This window comes from Cupressus sempervirens, chromosome 8, assembly GCF_028749045.1.
Source record: "Cupressus sempervirens isolate cs-2001-9-10 chromosome 8, ASM2874904v1, whole genome shotgun sequence".
Lineage (NCBI taxonomy): Eukaryota > Viridiplantae > Streptophyta > Pinopsida > Cupressales > Cupressaceae > Cupressus > Cupressus sempervirens.
Window position 1 is genome coordinate 502,906,971 of NC_143125.1, and position 18,569 is coordinate 502,925,539.

At 36.8% G+C, this 18,569-nt stretch overlaps 1 protein-coding gene across 1 annotated transcript in view; it reads left to right on the forward strand.

Moving 5' to 3' along the window:
• The window catches only part of LOC149543394 (uncharacterized), an 89,286-nt gene that overhangs the window by 33,632 nt on the left and 37,085 nt on the right, over nucleotides 1-18,569 (forward strand). The window contains exons 2-4 of the mRNA XM_089795798.1: nucleotides 11,811-11,917; nucleotides 12,661-12,716; nucleotides 12,878-13,099. Of these exons, the coding sequence (XP_089651924.1) occupies nucleotides 11,811-11,917; nucleotides 12,661-12,716; nucleotides 12,878-13,099 (385 nt within the window). The remainder of the gene's footprint in view (nucleotides 1-11,810; nucleotides 11,918-12,660; nucleotides 12,717-12,877; nucleotides 13,100-18,569) is intronic.

Below are 18,569 nucleotides of genomic sequence, written 5' to 3' on the forward strand. Positions count from 1 at the left end.
TAATGATTATTATTATTATTGACTTTGATTATATTTTTATATATTTTATGAATATACTTGTAAATTCTTAAGAATATATTATATCATTAGACTAAGGATAAATCCTATAGTCATTATTGTATTACATTATTAGGGCTCATGACATAGATAACACGCTGAGTCCCTTGTGAAGATGGAGTAGTCTCATGTACTAACACACTACTCTTTGGAGGATCCACCATTGCCACGCGAGCTATCAGTAATCTGACCTACATCACCTGTCATAGTGCTAAGCTCAGGAGAACCTAATGCAAGATATGGTCATTTACTACTCTCAACCAAAATGCTCACCTCATTTGTGACTATTGCAAGTATATCAACAATGGATGTAGCCACATCCTCACTATAACCTATATGATTATCACCAATTGCCATTGTAAAAGACTGCATTGTATTTGTAGCTGGTGAAAGCTCTGTTGAACTCAACTCCACGATAAGCTCTTCAATCCGTGACTGAGACTCACGAAGGGCCGACTGTGTACTCTGCAAGGAGTCCATAGTCACCTCAAGCTCCCAAGTGAGCTCCTCTACTTCCTCTTCCCTTCCCTTCAATGCATTGTAATAAGTGCAATCCCTCTCAAGAAGATAATTCCTACAGGCAAATAAATGTAAGTAGTGCTTGTAACTCTGCAAGGGAAAGATCACTATCATTGTTCTCATCTGACAAAGGAGTACCCCAATCAAACATAGCCAACTTCTGACAAGCAACATCAAAGTGCTCTAAGGGTGTGGCAATTATCCTGTCATTTACCTAAAGTTGCCTAACCAAATGACGAGGACTTTGAAACCGATGACTTCCATGCAAGTGTTCTGACCCAAAATCTGCATGATGATATGAGGTTGTATCAACATCATTCACCTCATGATTAGCAGCAACTTGTGCGTTATCATCAGTGCACATCACAACATCTAGGGTACTGCTGCTAAGCACCTCTTCGGATGGCTCAACTAACAAGGTGGAAGCTGCTAATATGACAATATCCTCACACACTTCCATTTCCAAGTTAACTGGATGTTCATTTAACTCAGGATCCTGAGATTCCTTGTCAATATATGAACCTTCTAGCTTGTTTTGTACAGCCTGATCTGAAAGATCAGGCTCACCACGGCATGAATCTACATCACACATTCCACCATTCGTACCTAAATCTCAAGTACCTTCATGTGACATTTTTTATCGAAGCATCTTGCACACTCGTATTCACTGCCGTCTCATGCTGATGCCAAGTTTCATCACTACTGTCATGTAGATCAGAACTGTTATGGGTCAATATTTCCTTGCAATCTTCATTCAAGGTCACTCCCATTACACTTTCTGAACTTGACTTTCAAATCATCATTACTCTCAATTGAAGACTGCTGTCATAAAGATCAGACTTGTTATCATGACTGATAACAATTTCTTGAGCATCGAGAGTACTAACATTCTCGTTGAATTTCACCCTTTCTTCCTTTGTATTGATAAAGTTATTTGCTTTAGTTTTTGCTTTCATTTTCTTCGCAAACAAAAGATCCAAAAGTGTGGATGTTGTAGAAGTCTGTTTAAATTCTAATTATAGTTTTGAAAAAGTGCATGAACTCTGGCATGATTAATGGTTTCCAACCTCAACAAGATGGCAGGAAACCCCTCTGATACCCACTGTAATATCCTTTGCCAATTCTAACCTCAAAATGCTGATTATAGGCTTGAGGAATATCGTCAAACACTCTGCATACAATCTCTTGATTTGCTGTTTCAAAGTTTCAGTCTGATAAAGATTGCTTGAAAATTTGAAATAATGTCAAATATGCTTTGAATACTTTCAAATGATTACTAAGATGTCTAAGCAAAGAACCATAATGCAAATGCAATTCTTTTGTATTTTGAATGCATATAGATGACCCACACAATGTAAATATGCACTTACAACAGCTAGACATTAATATAAGCAGTTGGCATGCAAACTAAATATGAAAGAGACAACTCTTGACATTCAAACTCCTTGTGACTACAATAATATTAGAATGCAATGAGATTGTTGACAAACTGGAACGACAAGCAAAGGCCAAGGCTCGTGGCTTACGATGATGTATCCAATGCAAATACATAATAATGCAAGAATTTTAATAAACTGATGATGAATATGCATCTATATCACCATTGGCATTTTAACAAACACTTAGCATGCAAACTAAAAATTATATGGCAGCAGCATAATGAAGTATTTTATTGATAATTCTCACGCGAAATAGTTTACAAAGATATAGTATGTAATTCTCAGAACTTATGCCAGCAAATTAGTTAACCTGGTATGAAAACGCCCACTGCAAATGATAGTCTCCAATCTACAATGTATATAATTAGCAAATTTAACACATCCCTGCTGTAGCTGTATATAATCTACCAATTAAATGCTTGATTTCATGATATATAATATCAGCCAATGAATCTCCAAGTGTGCTTTAAATATACCTTCCAATCCTTCAAACTTTATGTTGATTATTCACTTGTAAGCTCTAAAATAACTGCATGAAGCCTGAACTATAGCCATAATCTGGTTGGTTTCCCACAACCTTAAAATTGCATTAACAATGAAGAGTTTCATTCTTCATTGAAAATGGAGTGAAACCTTTGTGCATTTCTACACTTAGCTCTCATATAAAAAATCACAAGTCAAATAACACTCACCATGAAAAAGAATTTTCTTTCCAAGTCCCTTTATAACCTCAAACACCTCAATAGCATTTAAATCCACTCTTAGGTTTTTTTGATAATAACTTTATATTATCTCCCTTGAAATTGGTACTTCAAATTATTCCTCAAATGCACCTCTATAATCATTAAATGCCCCTTTTATAATGAAGTCAAAGAAAATAATTAAATGCTCTCACTTAGTAATTTGACTTTATGATATTAAATCTCCTTAAATTTAAAAGTCACATTAAGTCAATTTAATTATCCTTTAAAGTAATTAATTATTATTTAAGTAACACTTAAATAATAATAAAATGTTGTAACAGTTCACAATTACTACTTTTTTTTCCTGAACCATTTTAGGTACAAGGACAGGATTTCATTTCCGTTTTATCTAAAATACTCTTTCCTGCAAGGGTTAAGGGCTCACCGCAAAAAAGAGAGTAGGCTTGTTCTTCATGAGGGTTTAATATTGTTGGTTGTAGAACACTGCAGAGACGAGGCTCTGGGGGCATCAATGTCGGTTGTGAAGAAAAAATGGAAATTGATTAATGGTGCTCTGGAGAAGGCTGATGTTAAAAAAGCAAAAGGGGAATCTAAAGGTAAAAGGACTGCTTAGGCTAGGGGCATGGAGATTGAGTCGGAGATTGGGTCTGAAGATATAGAAGAGGAGGTGGAGAAATTGGAGAAAAAGAGGAAGATGGGAATTGGAAAGAAGAAATCTAAAATTCTAGAAAAGGATATAGATTCGGATGATGATATGGAAGCCGAGGTGGAAGGAAAAAAGAAGAATGTGGGAGGTCAGGGTGAAGAGGCAATTACAAAGAGTGGTGGGTGAAGTTCAAACAATGATGGGTACTTTGGAAGCCAGGAGGAGGCATCAGTTAAAACGATGAGAACTGGGAGTGAGTCAAAGAAATGTCTAATAGTAAGGTTGATACCGGTGAAACCCCAGGTTTGGAGAAAAGGGTCCATGATAGATCTCATAAGGTCCTCCTGTCAGAGTCTAGGGATATTCCCATGAAGGATTCTTTCTTGGGTAATGAGAATAGGAAAGATATGGAGCTGACTGAGAAGAAGAATTGGGATTTGCAGAAAATCCCAGGCAGCCCATTGAAAAAACCTATGGAGGATCTAACTGAGATGGGCCATAATGTGGAGGAGTCGGAGGATAATATTGTCGCTGAGAATGAGAAGACTTTGTTAGAGGGTACCATGCACACTAGGCCAGAGGATCTGAACAAGGGACAATGCGGTGAGAATGTTAATTATGTAATTGATGACCCCGATGAGATGGCTGGGAAGGAGCGAGGTGGTAATCTTGAGTTTCTCCATAAGGCTAAGATGCATGCTGACCTATCCATCATGGTTGACACGTGGATCTATAAAGAAATAAATTCTCCAAGGAAGATGGTCAGGGATTTGCAAAGCAATTTGGAGACAGAAAAGAAAATTAGAATGGAGTTGGAAGCTAAGGTTGGGGACATCCCCGGCAAGCTCTTGGACTATGAGGCCAAACTTAGGCAGCTTGTTAAGAGCAGTGAACAGAACATGAATGCAGTTACCTCCAATTTATGTGCAGCCGCTGCTAGCTTGGGAAGGAGAAGTGCGGATGAGATTGTTTCTCCAGTGGTTGTTTCTCTCAGTGGTGTCCTAGCAAGCATGCCAATTAGAGCACTAAGAAGGCTATTGAGGTAGGTACGAGTTCGAATGCTAAAGATTCTATTGAGGAAGTGGCTAACATTGGTAAGAACCTGGCTAAAGCAGTGAAGGAACTCATCTGAGGAGGTTATGGTTTCCTTTTTGGTTCTATGGATCTTTTTGGTCTATCGTGTGGTAATCGTTTCTAGTTCTGGTCGTAGTGTTTGGTCAATATTGCTGGTCTTTGTCTTTTTTACAGCAATAAGGTTTTCCCCTTTGAGGATTTTGTTTTGAATTGTAATGCTTTATATATGAGGTTTCAGGTCCTTGTAAAACTCGTTTTTGTTGCCGATACTTTGAATTCAATGCTTTATCTTGGTTAATTGTTGTATGGGGTCTTAGGTCCCCTCAAAACCTGTGTTTACATTAATCCAAAAGTAATTAAATGCTATAACTCCATTTATAACCATTATTTAATGATTCTGACTTCATCGTTGGCTAATCCACTATTCCCATAGTCCCTCTAGATGCCTTACTAAAAATACTAAGTGACGCAGCGTAAGGGTAGGAGAATCCCCAAAGGAGATGTCCTAGCCCTGGCAATATCACCACACAGTGGAAACACAACAATAAAAGCAGTAATGCAAGATTTGATACCAAATTACTATAATATATTCATAAAATATAACTGATTACATGCAACGTACCGGGCTATAAGGCCTTCCTAGTTACGGCCAAATACAAAGCAAGTAATAGTTCTACAAGATCCCTCAAGATCCAAATCAAACCTTAGCTAGTCCAGATCCACACTCTGGTAAAAAACCCCCAAATAAGATCTCAACTTGTGCTCGCAAGCCCACCAAGCAATCTCCTTGTTTTCCAAGCCGCAGCTACTAGCTCTTCTCCAAATTCGCTCCTCTACCACCTCCTATTCTTCATTATGGATGAATAATGACTGAGACTTCCCCACAACCCCTACTTATACTAATCTAAGCCACAAGTCAGACCAGAACACAAATTAAATACAAATACATAAATTAAATGCCACAAGTCGGCCTACAACAGCAATTAAATTCCTAAGCAAGGCCAAGCTCCATAGACCATGCCGAGCAACCAAAGACCATGCTGAGTCCCCAAACAATGCCAAGCAACCAAAGACCATGCCAAGTTCCCAAACCATGCCGAGCAACCAAAGACCATGCCGAGTTCCCAGACCATGCCAAGCACCAGTCCTCCTTTGACCGAGTACCACTCCAAGCACCCTCCAAAGCAACTACTGAGCCTCCTCCCATGAACTCCAAAGTAGTGACCAAGCAAACCCAAGATGCTCCTGCATCACTAAGAGTCCTTCTCTACCATCCACTGACTTACTATAAATAGTAACTTCCCTTAAATGGAGCCATAGACCTTTGAATATCAATGCCTTAGAACAAATGAAAGATATGGTGAGTTAAACACTTAAAACAGTCACCTAAAGAGCTCCAAAACTCCCAAACTAGACCCTCTAATCCACCATGCTAGCCTATGTGGGTCAAAATTAGGTTAATTTCTCGAATTTTGATGTTCACAAATATGGGGACATTACAATTATAACATAATAAAGGACCAGCAATAGCATCATTTTGAGTAGTCACCATGGGATTTGAAAAAGAAAAACCCAAGAGAGGGAATTATCAATTCCAACATTAAATCACAAAAATGCCAACATTTTTAAACACTAAATCAAATATGGCGAGGGTCGCTAAATTGATAGGAAGAGAAGTTTGGTGACTATTACATACCAGTCATCGAAAAATTCAAAAAGCCAATGCTAGTCCTTATAACATGTGGATGGTTCACCAATATTTAAAATAATCCATTCCATCAAACATGTCATACTTTCACATAATTCACTAAAGGTACTACATTTGAGGGAGTAACTGCAACGCAACACCTAAAAATACAGAATTCCAATTGCATTATAGAATGTGCCTAAACACGCAAGGCAAATGAGTAACCCATGATTCTGATTTCATGCAACATTTAAATATTGAACCATGCAACTATGCTTTTTAATTAACTGCAAATGTTTACAATTTTCAATGCAATGCAATCATTTTAGTATATGAAGTACTTATGCAAGGGAGTTATGGCACATCCACTAGAGATACACCTAATGGACAAAATATGACCACTTAAGAGTATCACATTGACAAGGTTTGTTACAATCACAAGGTAGCATACACACGGACGCCTTGTCTTATACTGGCCATGGAAGACCAACACAATGCAAATTCCAATATTTTCACAAGGTGGATGTCTTTCACTCTTTTTCTTAGTAAAGGTCAATTTGATCACATGGGTCCCAATCAAGAAAAGAAAGATAGCACATGGGTACTTTTGTTGAGAATAGTAGCTGCGATAGAGATCTGGTAACCTAATTATTGCTGTTGTTCTAACTTCAGTCCAGCTCTGCTTCAATTTTGTTGTGCTTATAAGAGAATCCTCTGCTGTATGATCGCTTGGTTATGTTTCTCCATCTTTGGTGACTATCATTCATTATGTATACCCTGCATCCTCCTCTATTCATGTTCGCACTCCCTCAGCTGAAGATGGCTTACATATTTCTGTTTGTGCCTTTCATATATCTGTTTGTGCTTTTCATCCACCAGTTATATTCTTTCCATCTCCTCCATAGCCTGTTTGTAATGTTGTGGAAGATTACTGTTATCTTATCAATGACATGTCATTTATGCGATCCACCTCAACATTTACGGCAGCTTTTTAATGTTTCTTATGGGTCGTCGGTGTTCATTCTTTATACATAAGTGCAAATTAATATCAATATGAAATGACAGGTTGTTATGTAATGACAGCTGTTTGAGTTTTCTTCTTCACTCCGAAGATATGGTTTCTCTATTGGTGGATATCAGAAAGAAGTGATCGTTTTCTGGTCTATCTTATTGTATGGTATGAAAAGATATTCCACTAGAAGTTTCCGTGGTGTAGAATGATTAATATCATTCTAATTGATGAGCTTAAGGGGCTTTCTAATGAATGGTTCATAAGGCTCAACAATTGGTAAAGGTTTTGCAAATGGGGTTGTAAGCAGAGTGGGTTTAACCATGGAGGAAACTCTGTACTTAAGCGCGCTTGAGCTGGAGTAGTACTGGGATGGGTGACCTCCTGGGAAGTCTGGGTGCTTCACCTTGTGGGCATCACCTAGATCCAACGAGTGCTAAGTGTTCCATTCATTCTCATAAGCGATGGGTTCATGTGAACCACTACTCGTGAAACATGGGTCAATGAGTTTGACTTGAAAACTACTCAGTCAAATCCTGATATCAATATCACAATAACAGTCCAGTTCTGATAATCAAAACTTGAGATTGATAGTAGTGTATCATGCTTATATTCTGAGAACTGAGAATAATATTATTTGGTCTATGCTTTATATATGAACAATAGTGTGTTTATTTTGGTGGATATAAAGTGAGTTGATATTGAAGTTCTCTGTTTTATGAATTCTGATCTGGTTGAGATCAATGAGCTTTTGAAGACTTTAAAAGAAGTGAAGCTCTCGTAATCTTGTTTTGAGAAACTTTAAAAAAAATCTATTTCTGGTGGGTTGGGTTCTTTCCCTCGCTGAGTAGGTTTTTTCCCAGGATATATTGTTTTGTGTTGTTGCAAATTTATTTCTGTATATTCCATATGGCTATTATTCTGGTTCAAAATTAACAACTTTCACATTGACTACTACCAGGATGATTAACATTTGGCCACATAAGAAACTTCCCACACAAGGGAGATGGTTATGCTCACATCATGAATTACCAACACATGTTACAACCTAATGAGTTATATTATACAAGGACAACTTGACAAGAGGTACTCTACCCCCGCAACACAATGATACCATTATGTGGAACTTATGCCAACAATATAGGTTGCATGCTATGCAAAGTATGCCAACAATATAGGTTGCATGCTATGCAAAGTAGGGCCAGGCCAAGGTTATGGCTACAATCTCGAATGGTATATGATGTAGAACACTCTTTAAGAACATTTTATTCTACACTATGCAAGGTAAGAACATCTCAACATCATGATCACAGTGATAAGGATCACACGATGCAAATGAATTGAATAATTTATTCATGATTCTATAAGCAATGAATCACATGTGCAACCACAATGGTTCTCACATGAACATAAAAGCAATGCAAATCGGAGACATAAGTAATTGACCCAATTGATCTATGGTGGTGATTTACACATTTTTAATAAATGCACACTTCTCTTTACATATGTAATGGTACACCATTCCAAATTCTGATGCACAATGCATTTCAGTGAAATAAATATCAACACAACATTGACATGAATCAATTCATTTTTATCACATCTGAATACAATAGTCATACAATGCAGTGATACTAATCAGTCATACCATCCTTAGATAAACAAATCAGAATGTAATTAGTCATCCTTGGAAAGGTCTAGAAGTAAAAAGGCATCAAAGGCCTCTATGGCTTTAGTTTCCAATCAACAATTCGTAGAGGGCCATCCATCTTGTGTGTTCCTCAAGAACTAGTGTCAAATGAGAGAGCAAGGGAGCCTTTGAAATGGAATTCCACAATGAGTGTAAAGACATTGTCGAGTGGTGGCCTTTGAAATGCAATTTCACAATGAGGGTAAAGACATTGTCGAGTGGTGGCCTTTGAAATGAAATTTCACAATGAGGGTAAAGACATTGTCTAGTGGGAGCCTTTGAATGAAATTCCACAATGAGGGTCAAGACATTGTCGAGTAAGACATAGCAAGATGCATTTATGCAAATGGATTTACATTTAATGTTGTTTGTTCTCTATGTTGGCAAAAAATGGTGAGATTAATTAATGAGGTTCCAAAGGGGTTCAAGGGCCTAGGTTATGAGAAGGTGCACACCACTTTATTGGACAAAGAGGTGAGGTGTGTAGATGATTCTTTGAAGCTCATCATTCTTGGATCAAGATAGGTGTGTCCACAGTATCTGATGGATTGGAAGATGCAAGAACTCACCCTTTGATCATGATCAATGTTATTGTACTGTCCACAAGAGGTGCAATATTTTTGAGAGCAGTGAATTGTGAAGGGAAAGAAAGGACAATCGATTTATTGAAAACATTCTTCTCCAAGCCAATGAGCAAGTTGACACTCAAAATGTTGTCTAGGTGATAACAAACAATGCCAAAATTTGTAGGGCGTGCGGGTTATTGGTTGAGGAGTGTTATAAACAAATTTTTTGGCCACCTTGTGCTATCCACTCACTCAACCTAATGCTGCGGAAAATTGGCAAGAAAGTTGAGTGGATCAAACAAATGTATGCTGATTCCTAAGAGATCCAAATGTTCATCTTGCCACCTTGTGCTATCCATTCACTCAACCTAATGCTGCGGAAAATTGGCAAGAAAGTTGAGTAGAAAATTGGCAAGAATGTTATAAACACATTTTTTGGCCACCTTGTGCTAGCCACTCACTCAACCTAATGCTGCGGAAAATTGGCAAGAAAGTTGAGTGGATCAAACAAATGTATACTGATTCCTAAGAGATCCAAATGTTCATCTTGCACTGCCATATGTCACAAGTCATATTTAAACAATTCTCGAGATTGGAGCTCTCAAAGGCTAGTTTAAGTATTTAAAATATAAATATAATTCAGACTTGATTGGTAAGCTTTCAAAGTTTTTAATTTTAACTTATTATATTTTGATTTTGAAATAGGTTGTTAAGACTTGTTTTGCCTCTAACACAATTGTTTCAAGATGCTTTGTAAAGGTTAAGGAGGCATTGTCTAGAATGGTAAGCAATGCTAATTGGAGCATATGGAGGCAATCTAGTTGTACAAGGGCAGCTGCTATTGATGCAATGATACTATATGACTCTTGGTTGGATTGTGCTAAGTACCTCCTGAGATTTACTAAGCTTATTCAGTGTGATCCGATATACTAACACGGATAGGCCTTGTTTGGATGAGGTATATTATGGCATTGACTCCATGATTGAGTATATGAAAAAATAAGTAAATGAGAAAGAGCAAGATCCTGAAGAAACATTTTTTAAGGAACTCTAGAAAATCATGGTTTAGTTGATGGAACTAAAGGACTACACCTTGCATCTTCTTGCCATTACATTGAGCCCTAGGCACTTTTGTCGAGCAGTCCCTAATAAGAGTAGCACTAGAATTGCCTGATATAGAGATCCTGAAGTTGCTCACAGGTACAATGCAGCCCTTTGTAGACTCTTTCCCAATCACATACGACCTATGGTGAGGTATACATTCATGAGTTTTACATGCACTAATGATTGTGGTCTTGACACTCTTGAAAGCAAGGAAGGTGCTGATGCTGATAAATGGTGACGCTTCCATGGAGAAATATACCAGCAGTAACAACTCGTTGCAATCAAAGTTTTATCACAAGTAAGTTCTTAACTCTTAAGATTCTAATTTCTAAATTCTTGTTGATGAATATTGAATTTATACTTGTAATTTAATTCATAACTCTTAACTCTTTATACTTATAATTTAATAAATTAATTCATAACTCTTAACTCTTTAATTTCAAAATAGAAAATCTTGATAGGTTACTGGTTCATCGATATCCAAGAGGAGTTGGAGCATATACTCTTTCATCAGTTACCTATTGAACCTGAGGCTAATCCTGAGGCTGAGATTGCTAGTATGAATGCTAGTGGCATTGTTTGGGCTTCTAATTAGCCACAGCAAGAGAATGGTTATATGTTTGATGACTTGATAATTGATCAGTGATGGCTGATTGTTAATGTTGACATTATTATTTTCGTATTGAAATATCAAAATGGTGGTGTATTTTTGCATTTTATAATGTAATTTGGACTAAAACATTAAGTGTATTTTTCTATGTTACTTTACTATTAGTAGAGTGGTCTAGTATGTGCTACGAACAATTTGCTGCTGCATATATGTATATATTTTTTATTTTTTATATACAGACGAACCCAAAACGAACTCAAACCCACCCTAAGAAAATTTTGATTGAATCCGCAAGCCCCAATCTTGAACTTAAGTCTGAATTCAAACTAGGACCAGCAACTTAGCTAACTGTATTATGGATAAGCATGTAACCAGTATGAAGCAGTGACTATCCTACACTTTCCAAGATGAGTTACAACTTATGAATATATTTTGAGTTTTTCTAGGTGAACTTGTCATACATTATTGCATTTTTTAAATACATGATTTGCTGTATATTTTCTATACTAGTTTTTGATTGACAAGTTCCCTTTGGTCCTCTGTACTCTGTTCTACTCAATATCTGTGACTTGCCTAGTAAGCTGCAATTGTGGAAACTGCTTTTTTGATATCTCTAGAAATTGTATGGTTGGTACTCAAGGTGCATATATCTTGTGCAAGCTTGTTTTGATTTTTCTTTTAATGGATCTTGTACTGTTCTTGCAGATTTGATCAATGTAATATCTCACTATTTTCCCTTCAGGCCCTTTCATCAGCAGGGTATGTGCAAATGACAGTTATGCAGGAAGCCACTCTTCCAATTATTCTAGAAGGTGAGATTGGCCGGTTAGCTTTCACCTAAATGCCTATACTTGTTACGTGCACAGAAATTCATAATTGTCGCTGGAAGTCTCTAGTAAGTGTGTTTCTGATGAATTTACTTAACATTTGTAATCCAATTTTTATTTTATTTGTTTATAGGAAAGCTCTCTGTAACTATGTATTTCATTGTGGAGGGGATGTTATACGAGCTATGCCAAAAACTGGCAAATGTGTTTATGTTTTTAAAGGATATCAAAAGATGCAGATGATTGGGATATTTTGATTCCTTTTCCTGTTTTGGAGCTGCCGTCCAATCTGAAACCAATTTTGATACAAGATTTCTACATTAATTCTAAAAGATGCAGATGATTGGGATATTAAGATTCCTTTTCCTGTTTTGGAGCTGCCTTCCAATCTGAAACTAATTTTGATACAAGATTTGTACATTAATTCTGTTTATAATAAACATACATTATTTCTTGATGTACTGCATTGCAAGAGCCTCATTCAGAAAATAAGGCATAGGATCCATTAGCAGAAAGTTTTCAATGTAGTACAGAATTCTTGCATCAAGAAAGCTCACCTAACGGAATTGATTTAAATACTTACAGATAACTAGGGTCTCTCTTGAAAGAATCCTAGAGAGTGACTTATTTACCACTTTGGAAGAAACAGATAGTATACCTCTGCATTTGATATTATTGTAGTCAAATCAACTCAAAGCAGTCTAGTGATTTTGAGGCATTGGATGCAGGAAAGGATGTACTAGTCAAAGCTAAAAGAGGAACAGGCAAGACTCTAGCCTTTTTGGTATGCATATTGATTTATTAATTTTTTTGAAGTGAACTGTAATTTGATCTGACTTTTAGTTTTTATAATAATTTTCTGTCAATAAATTTTACTAAGACAGTGCATACACTTAGTTCTGTGACATTCTAGAAGAATATTTGATTATGGTTTTTATTTTGCAGCTTCCAGCAATTGAGGCAGTTGTAAAGTTGCCTCCACCCAGTCAAAATCTGAAGAAACCCATTGTTGTACTGATTTTGTGTCCTACTCGAGAACTTGCAATCCAGACTGCTGCAGAGGCGAATGCCTTATTGAAATACCATAATAACATTGGCGTCCAGGTAGTCACTGAGGGTACTAAGTTATATGAAGAGAAAATAAAGCTCGAAACAAATACTTGTCAGGTTTGTGCTTTCACATCTATTGACTTTTACATAAAAGATTATCTTCTTTTTTAGCAACCAATTGCAAGTCGTGAGATCCAAGGCTCCTGTGGAACTGAAGGCTGGTTTTTTATTTGAAGATTGTAACTTCTACTTTTAGTTGTAAGTTTACATTTAGTTAGGTCTCAGGGAGCTTTGCTATGTAATTTGAATAGTAGTGTACACACTTCTAATTGAGTTGTCTTCAGCTATGAAATGTGCAAAGTAGAATGCTAACAGTCCTATGCCAAGTTTATCATGCAATCATGATTGAGCAGACTGAGCTATAGGAAATTGCAATTGATGCGACACTGGGTTATATAATGAAAACTAGGACCATCAATACATTAATTACTTTTGTATACCTTGCTAGTAACGAATTGATCTAGAGAGATATGAAATGAAAAAAAAAACCATCGTTATATGTCATAGTTGGTACATCAAAGTTTGATTCCACTATTGCTTAAAGCTAAGTTACCAAATCAGGTATGGGGTTGGGTTTGCTGGTACAACAAATTTTCAGCTCTCATGTTTACTATGGTTGGTGTCAGCCCTACAAATATTTATAATAATTTAAATATATATAATCATATCTTACTAATATAAAATATATTTGTTATAGATTATAATAATTTATAACTAAATATAAATTGATCATACCCAATCAATGGGGTTACAAGAGCTAATTATAAAATGGAGTCTGTCACTAGCAGGTTGGTGTAAATTGAATTATGATGTCTTAAGGGGAAATTTGGTCGTCTTAGGTATAGGCTGTTTGATTTGAAATTACAGCTGGAGGCTAGTTGGTGTAGCTTCCAAGAAGCTAAAAAAATGGATCCTATCATTGATTCTGAAATTCTCAAGTGGTCAATATTTACAAGTTTTTTTGGTTTTCATGTACTCACATGGTTTACTTCCCGAGTATTTGGAAAACGTTGCTGAGACTTGCGTTTGACAACTTGACACGCTGCACTAGCAACATGTCAAAATCATGGGAAAGAGCTGTTGAATGTGCAAGACAAATGGTGGGCGGGGAATCATGTTAAAGTTACGTAGTTGTGAGAGAGATTATTTACTTGAAATGATTGCTTTGCAGTTATTCCTTTGTTATCAGAGCTTTCTACTGTTAATCTATTAACTACATTGAAATATCCCCAATAGATATTTATCCGACTCTTTCCCAAAATAATATTCAAAACATAACTTATGAAGTTGCATTAAAAACCAATAATATAAAACCGTGGATTCTCATTGATAAAATACCTTGAAATATGCTATTGCGTTATACATCAACAATACAATAACCAGCATTCAAAGTTCATTTACAGTCATATTGGAACACTAAGAAAGAACCTGTAAGCACACGCGAGACACTTGATGTGACGTCTCCGCAGACAATGAGTTTGTGTTCACTGTCTCCGGCACAAGGGTTTTCATGTGAGGATTTTTGCCCTCCCGTTGGATGAAAGTTGAAAATTTTCGAATAACTCTCGCAAGAGAGAAACTTAAATCTGAATCATGAACCAAGCATACCTGAATGAATTAGACTCTCCTTTTTAATCCTCAAAGCAATCAATACCAGGATCCCATATGAATCTACAGGTAGCTCTGTAGCCCAATCTGAAAACAAATCCTACCACACTGCGAAGCAAGGTGTCCAAATGCAACCCATCCATCAACCGGATCCCTGGATCCCATATTAATCGATGAAGTATCGCTGCATTTGTAGGCTGTACAACTCTGATTATCATCGCATCTAGTCTCAATATGAGTAGAACTACAAAAAAATCCTCAACATGCCATAGATACATATGGTCAACACTTGGATCCCAAACCATCTCATGTGCATGTTCAACTAGAACAACCTGACATGTGCTACCATCATATACAAGAGGATCCCTAGTCTGATTGAGAATCTCACTCCAATTGATATCATGAGCACCATTGTGGTCAAATAATTGTGGGAACTCAACTGTGTGCCAACCAACTCCTGGAAACATTACGAACCATGGGAATGTTCCTGTCGGATCCCACAAATAAAAGGGCCATCCATCTTCCCAACTATCTGTACTATGTTGCTGCTTTGTGCCCATAGTGGGTGGAGTACTCCAACTACTCAATTGCCACAACGTTGCCCCTCTCACTATATGCACCCTAGCTATACCGCTCGCCCCATCTCTATCCCAGGCTGATTTGTAATCAGCGTTATGTCCCTTTGTCAAGGCAGTCTCTTGGTTACAACAATTGTCAATCTGGAATTGTTGACCAAAATCAATGAGTGTGCCATCATCGGACTCGAATAGCAGGTTCTCCATTATCCAATCAGCATCTACTTCAAACAACGGGTTGTCTACAAGATGAGTATGATCTGAAGTTTTGGTACTTAGTCTTTTGGGACAACTATCCAAGTCATAAGTTTGCTGAATGCTATCAAGTTCATTAATTACTTCTTGGAAAAACGCCTTCCTCTATTTACTCTCATGTTTCTCTGACCTGATTTTCTACTTCTTGAAAAGCAATTTGCACATCATCGAATGCCTTATGAGCATACTTAAGCTCCATGTTGAGCTCCATAATCTCATTCTTTCCTTTACTCAACTGATCAGCATATATTCCAACAACCTTAAGAATATAATCCCTGTCAGAAAGCAAGCATAAATAATTTGATTTCATAGATTCAAGGGCTGTTTTGACTACCTGCAAATCAGCAACAAGCCAATCTCCTTCCACTCCCTTTTGAGCCTTCCTATAGAGACCATCAACCATCCTATGAGTGTTGTCATAACGTACCAAGGATGCCACAACTATGTCTTCACTGACCTTCAGTTGGTTCTCTAAGGCATGCATCTCTTTATTGTCATGTTGAAGCGGCTCATTGTCTTGCAATGTAATCTTAGATTGTTCCTCTAAATTTATATCATGTGTATAAAAAACATATGGTTCATCACACAAAGACTCCAACATGTTATTACTTCGAGTACAATCGGCCTTATCAACATGTTTGTTGAAGCTATACTCCAAATCACCAATGTAAAAACTTGTATATTCCTTATCCACAACTGAAATCATCTTATCTACATTTTTCCCTGTGCTGGTGTGAATTTCTTTTGCCTCCTCTTCATTATTACAATTCCCACAAATAGGATTAGGTTTACTAATGTCCTCACATGTCGAGCAAATCTATTGCTGCCTCATAGGGATTCCTTTAACTTGTAAATCACTATTAGCTGCAAAACTTTCTTCAACACTACACCATTGTAGACTATTGTAGGAGATGAGTCGTATAATCTCATTGAGACAAGAATCAACCACAAGGTTTACCCGTTTATTTGGATGCTCCATAAACTTGGGTTGGACCAAAGTCACCATTGAAGGTTGTAATGTCCAATTTAAAAGTTTACAATCTGCCTGCTCTACATTGGTCAAATAAGTTTCTATCTCTTCTAATTTGGAGAGAACATCATTTGAAGATTCCATTTGTTCTAATTGCAACCCAAGTACGTGTAGCCGACCCAATTGTTTTTCTTCCTGCAAGTTTCTTAGCTAAGGGCCATTGAAAGTATTATTAAATTCATCTGAAAAGACATTGTTTTTCAAATCTTCCATTGTTTTGTTTCTTCCACAAATGGTTGCACCAGTATTAATCCCTATTCACTGGAAATTCTAACAGCAATAAATTACACTCACTCCTATTCCAGTATTTCATGTGCTTCTAAATTATTCTAATAACCCTTATGTTTAATACTTCTTGCTTCATTTTTTTCCCAAAATGTTATACTAACCCGCTAGCAACTGATATTATGACTTCTGGCTTAATACTATTATCAGTCTGATTTGTTGTAATGGAGTTTGAGTTGTAGCAAATTGTGAACAATTCAACCTCAAGTAAACCCAATTCCACATTTCATAACACAGTTCCTTACCTTCACAAATAAACACTCCCAACACATAGTGACTTTGTAAGTATTTTATACAAAAAATTTAAGTTCCAATGCTCCTTGAGTGTCCAATTTAAGCAATGAATCTCTGCAAGGTATGGGCGTCTCCTAGAATTTGAATATCTTTCTTTGAAAGATATCTTTTGTCAATAGTTCGCACAATTCTTCGTGCTCCAGCCCTCTTGAGTACATACGTTATAGGATTCTGAGTGGGTGCCAACATGAACTCAGTTTTATGAATTTGTTTTAGGATTGGGTTGACAGTCCTTAGGAAAATGTAGAAACTGGAGGTTCCCCGTACTCAAGCAGTCTTGTATTTTGGTTTTGCAGCTCCTATGTTTAGAAATAGGACCATGCAACAGTCAAATCCTTGTTCTATACTCTGATGAGGTCTCAACACTCCATTTATGAATCGTTGTCGCCCAGTTTTTTTTTTCCAATCTGCTCGAAAGATAATCCTCAATCCTCCAACCAATGATACACCCAGATAGATTGCTTCTGTAGAAACTTACAAAGCTTCACCAAGAATTAATCATATTAGCTTCAAGAAGACATTTTGGTAACATATAAATTGTGTCTAGTATCAGATTTTCATTCCTATGAGCCTTGGATATATTTGGCCAGCTCAAATCAACACGAGAAATTGTTTTGCACCATTTATAAGGCCCAATAAGTAACTGGAATACACTTGTAATGTTCTAGCTAACAATCACTTCATATTTGTCTGACTCCTTAGTCTTCACGACATGTCTTTTTGCACAGGCTCATAGATTTTCCAAGAAAATGACTATTAGTAGTTAGAATTGTCCAACTAAGACTAGTCGATATTTCTCATCATTGGAATATGAAACAATGCTTCCAAATATCCACGTGAGTGTTTTAAGAATTCGAAAATAGTGAATTATCCGATGCCCCTGCAATTTTGTCTTCAACAACTTCTCAACACTTGGCACAAATAAAAAACAACACCTGGGCATATAAAAACAAATGGCAGTAATTTTATTCCACGCTTTATTAAAGGTTCTTGTTGCCGTTAAGCTCTTACGATTCCAACTTGTTTGTCTTAAATGCCAACTTGGACAACCGACAATTCCTATTTACTATCATTATTTAAAATCATTATTTTTAACCCCTCTGTGCTAGAGGAGAACTCCTTCGGTTACATTCCATAATCACCGGTTGTCCTTTACATTCCAGCTAGGACATGTTACAATTTGGTGGCAGACACGAATGAGAAGGGGTTACATTTATGGTTTGCTCGATTCTTCTCTTACAACTGTTGCGATTCACATAGATGAATGGACTCCCACTACGTAATTTCTTCAAGTGCTATCGATATTGACCACTCAGTAGAAACTAGAGAGTATCCAACTATTTATTTTCTAACTACAATCCCTCAAATACAAAATGAATTTTGCTGCTTTTGTCTTATCGGCCCAATTACTCCTGTTATTCCTCTTGATGTTCTTAGCAACATAACATTCTTACAAAGGTGTTACATCCTACTGCATTTG